Source organism: Daktulosphaira vitifoliae, unplaced genomic scaffold, assembly GCF_025091365.1.
Source record: "Daktulosphaira vitifoliae isolate Bord-2020 unplaced genomic scaffold, ASM2509136v1 Scaffold_45, whole genome shotgun sequence".
Classification (NCBI taxonomy): Eukaryota; Metazoa; Arthropoda; class Insecta; order Hemiptera; family Phylloxeridae; genus Daktulosphaira; species Daktulosphaira vitifoliae.
The window spans coordinates 11,083-16,062 of NW_026099614.1; the positions used below are offsets into that span (position 1 = coordinate 11,083).

At 33.2% G+C, this 4,980-nt stretch overlaps 1 protein-coding gene and 1 pseudogene across 1 annotated transcript; both read right to left on the reverse strand.

The window, feature by feature from the left end:
* Window positions 1-1,131: 1,131 nt before the first annotated feature.
* Window positions 1,132-3,474, reverse strand: LOC126908931 (uncharacterized; annotated as a pseudogene).
* A 49-nt stretch (window positions 3,475-3,523) lies between these two features.
* LOC126908932 (tigger transposable element-derived protein 6-like) lies at window positions 3,524-4,099 on the reverse strand. Its single transcript, XM_050691275.1, has one exon. The coding sequence runs from the start codon at window positions 4,097-4,099 to the stop codon at window positions 3,524-3,526; it is 576 nt and encodes a 191-aa protein (XP_050547232.1).
* Between the last annotated feature and the right edge of the window lie 881 nt (window positions 4,100-4,980).

Genomic DNA, 4,980 nt, shown 5'->3' on the forward strand with positions numbered 1-4,980 from the left:
AGGTCGTCGAGACAAATTTTTTTTTTCCAATTTATAATAAATAAAATAAGCTTTAATTTGATATATGTTTAAAGGACGCAGTATTTCTGGAACACTTTCAAAAGTTAAGTTGAAAAAGTTCTATTTTTTATACAATATTTCAAGTTTTGAACGCCCCCTATATATAGGGAAATTGTCCAATTTTAATAAAAAGTATGTCAAATGAAAGATGTACTTTTATTGTATTTCGAAAAAAAAAATTTGTGCTGATACATACATTTTTCGAAAAGTTATAGCACTTTTAAGTTGAAAATTTAAAATCGATAAACGAAAATTTTAACACAAAAATAGCGTTTTTTTAACTACGGCAGCCGTTTACATACAGAAGATAAAGTGTCGGGACAAATTTTTTTTTTTCATTTTGTAGCACATAAAATAGGCTTTAATTTGATATATGTTTAAAGGACGCAGTGTTTCCGGAATATTTTCAAAAATTAAGTTGAAAAAGTTAGTTTTTGTAAAAAAGTTGCTATTTTAAATCTCCCCCAATGAGCAGGTTAAGTGTTAAATTTTCAAAAAAATGATATCAAATGAAAGGGAAATATCTAAGGTTTTAGTATAAAAAGAAATTATGTTTATTTTTGAAAAAGTTATGGAAGTTTTAAGAAAAAAAGTGAGAAAAATGATAAAATTTACCGATTTTTAAATTTGTAATTTTTTTGGATATTTCCCCCATTTTTGGGAAACGAGGGAATTTTTTTCAATTTTTCAGGGTCATGTCTCCAATTAGATACGATTTATGATCTTTTGACGTATTTTTGAAGGAAATCGGTCCAGTGAGAGCTGAGAAAAAGTGGCAACAGACATAAAAAAAAAAAAAAAAACACATCATAGTAAAATTAATACCTTCTCCGCTTCGCATCGAAGCTAAAAATGTTATTTTTTAGTAAAAATAATTCTTGTGGCAAAAATTTTTTACCAAAAGAATAAAAATCAATGACCATTACTAGTAGTACTAAGAAGACATTTAACATAAACTTATTGAGCACATTACAATTATTGACTTAATGAATCATTCTATCTTGCCATTCTACTTTACCAGCTTCGCTTATAAAGTAATTGGCAAACTGGTCCCTAATATATTACCTGATCTATTATAAACATCAATTGAGTCATTAAGACTTTCAAAACCATTAATACTTAATGTGTCTTCAAATCTAAATCCATCTCTATTCCTGACAAAATTATGCAATATACAACAAGCTTTAACAATTTTTATAGAAAATTCTACACTTGTGTTCATCGATCTATGAAAAATTCCCCATTTGTTAGAAAGTATTCCAAAAGTTGATTCTATATATCTTCTTGCTCGAGACAAGCGATAATTGAATACTTTTTTTTTCGTAATTCAAATTGCTTCGTGCATATGGTCTAAGTATGCTTTGAGATACACCAAAAGCTTCATCAGCTACTATTATAAACGGTAATGGATTTCATTGGCCGGGTAAGGGTTTTGGTAGTGGTACAAAAAGTTCTTTATCTTCTAGTTTTTTGTAAAATTTTGTTTTTTTTAAAAACTGTTGAATCACAACACTTTCCTTGAGCTCTCACATCAATAAAAGTAAAACAATAATTTGCATCACAAATAGCTATAAGAACTATTGAATAGTAATGTTTGTAATTATAAAAATCTGTTCCAATCTGGATTGGTTTAATTAAGCGAATATGTTTCCGTCCAAAGCGCCGATGCAATTTACAAAGTTAGCATTGTTTTCAAAACCCAAAGCAATTTCTTTACATTTTTGCTGATCCGGCAAAGGCATAATTTAAGATTTAAGTCCCCATAATTCACTGCATACATCTTCTATTATTTTACTAATAGTAGATAATCCCATTCTATAGGAGTAATGAAGGTCTGTGAATGAATTACCCGATGCTATGTATCTATAAATACGAGCTAATTAAAATATTACGTCAGTATTTATTCAAAAAAAGTTAGTATGATTTCTGAGTTATTACAAATACTGTTAGATTTTACCCACCTAATATCGTGTTTTAATAATAAAAATTTCAAAAAGTGAATTGTCAATTTAATAAATTTTATTAAATAAAAAAAATTACTTTTATTAAATCCTTAATATATTCCTATAGAAAAAACATCAATTCCTCGTCATTATATTGATAATTATTATGTAGTTATTATAAAATTAGCTCCTTCAATAATTTATTTTAAGTAATATTTATTACTTACCTTGTAACGTGACAAAAGTATCTATTTATTTTTTTTTGTCTATTTATATATATATATATTCGTGTTGAGCCGAATGCAGACTGCGACGGCGTTTGTCGGTAAAATTATCATGATAAGGTGTTGTGATTTGCTTATGCACGTGCGAGATAGTCAGCTGTGTACTACTTCAGACCGGTTCATGGACGGCATTTGTGTGTACATTCACCCCGCTCCTTTCCTATCTTGAACGTCATTTGCACTGCTCACCGCATACATTGTCGCCATATGATTTAAATTGTTTTTAATAATTTCCGGCACTGGGTATTTAGTTATTTTTTGACCCCTACTCTAAAGGCTAGCCGTTTGGTCGCCAACGGACCGCCGGGTCAANTCATATTTTCGTAGGATTTATGTTGCTCGAATACGTAAAAATCGCCTCTTTGCTGAATCCCTCTGCGTAGAATTTGAAGCTCTTCTAGCATTTGTTTAGTTGATGGTGGTTTTTCATCAGGTTCCTCTTCATCACTATCACCAGCCACATTCTCTTTTGGCCGTTTTGACTGTATTTCATCACATATATCTTCCTCGGTAACGAGTTCGGTAGTTTGGACTTCTTCGTCTATATTTATCCATTCATTATAAAGTTCAGTTGGTTAGGTCAGCGGGTCTTTCAACAACAGCTTCAACTTCTTTTGGACTGATAATGAAACCACCTTGTCGGAAACAATTGCGTATTGTGATTTTGCTGACGATATTCCACGCTTCATAGGCTAAATGCAAACCTTCAAGTACAGTTATTTTTTTAGCGATTTCATGAGCACGTAAGGTACATNCTGAGCACGTAAGGTACATAATTCGTGTTCCAGGTTAGCATCAATCACATTGAACACATTCTTTCTCATGCCTGTTCTGTAATATGCTTTAAAAGTGCGTATAATCCCCTGATCACATGGTTGTATAACTGATGTAGTGTTAGAGGGTAAAAATGTGAGGTTAATATGTTTGAATTTTACTGTAACCATATGAGCCGTGCAGTTATCGACTAGCAATAAGACGTCATGTCGAAGTTCATTGTCCCACTTGGTCAACCATTCGGTGANTCGAAGTTCATTGTACCACTTGGTCAACCATTCGGTGAAAATTTCTTTTGTCATCCATGCATTATTGTTTGCAGTATAGTCGACCGGTAGATTTTTAACACCCTTGAAACACCGGGGATTTTTACTTTTACCAATCACAAGCAGTTTTCTTTTTTCACCAACCATACTCGCACAACATAATATGGTTAGACGTTCTTTACTAATATTAGTTCCTCTAGTTTTTTTCATTTTTGAACGCGTACGTGTGTTCAGGTAATGCCCTGAAATAAAGACCAGTTTCATCTGCATTTAACACACTAGACGGAGGATATTTGGCGATAAGAGATGGCCATTCTGAATGAATCCACGATCGTGCAGCTGCATGGTCTGCTTCTCCCTGTTCTCCATGTGGCTTAACAAACGAAATGTTTTCACGATTCTTCCATCGGTGAAACCAACCTTCTGTTGCTACAAAATTATTTTTGTCCATTTTTTTCGCGAGTTCCTCAGCTTTTTGAAGCAACAGTGGTCCTGTAACTCGGGCATCTTTTTCTCTGACTTTTGTGAACCATTGTTTCAAAGCGTCTTCAACTTCTTCTTCTTTACCGACTCTTTTTCTTTTCCGGTTTGAATTCACATTTGCTAATGATGCATTTTCGATTTTCTGTCGACTTTTTAGCATCCTACCTAGTAAACTTTGAGACACGTTTAACTTACATGCTGCTTGTCGCTGGCTCATTTGCGGAAGCTCGTCATATTTTTTAAGAACATCTAATTTTTCTTCTACACTCAAATCACGTCGTTTGTTCATTGTAACACGAAAAATGAAAATTTTTACAGAGAACGTAAACACAAACAACACACTGTACACGACGACGTCTATTCATACACTACCTGTCGTACTAATTGACATTNCTGTACACGACAACGTCTATTCATACACTACCTGTCGTACTAATTGACATTAAAGACTGCTTCGTTTATCGTGAAAAGGTAATTTATTTTATCTCCACGATAAAAGCAATTTTACTAGGACCGACTTATAACGTATTTATAGCACGTTTGTTCAATGTATGTACACATTATTTTTATTTATCTAATTTTCAAATGACCCTATTAACCGGTGTGTGAGTCGAATATACGAATTTTTTGCTGTGTGTTAGTATATGTGTAAATAGGGACTAGGCGTTTTGAGTCTAATAAGCGAATGAGTCAATTAACCGTGAGTCCAATAAGCGGCGTCCACTGTATATATTTTCGCGAGTGTGCGCTATGTTGTGATTATGTAATTTTTTTATATTGGCGTCGGCTAAACCTGCCTCCATATTCGTTAGCCCTTCGGGGCTGGTAATGTATAGTTTATTATATAATGTTTTGAGCCAGTTATTTTTTAGTGCGCCGTGCCATAAGCACGTGTGGCGAATTTTTTTTATATTTTTTTATATAGTTTTTTTTGCAGGTGTCCCTATATTTTTTTATTTAGGTCCCTCAACATGGCAGGCGTGTTCCAATACCAGCTGTCATGTTATATATATTTTTTATAGGTTTTATAATATATTTTATTGGGTGATGAACATATTATTGGTACAATGTGGTGACGTAGTGCATTTTATTCCGGGGTGTCCCAACGTCTTGTAAGCTAAGCCTAACTGCCAAAAACCAGTCGCTTACTTGGGACGTATACCCGCCGTG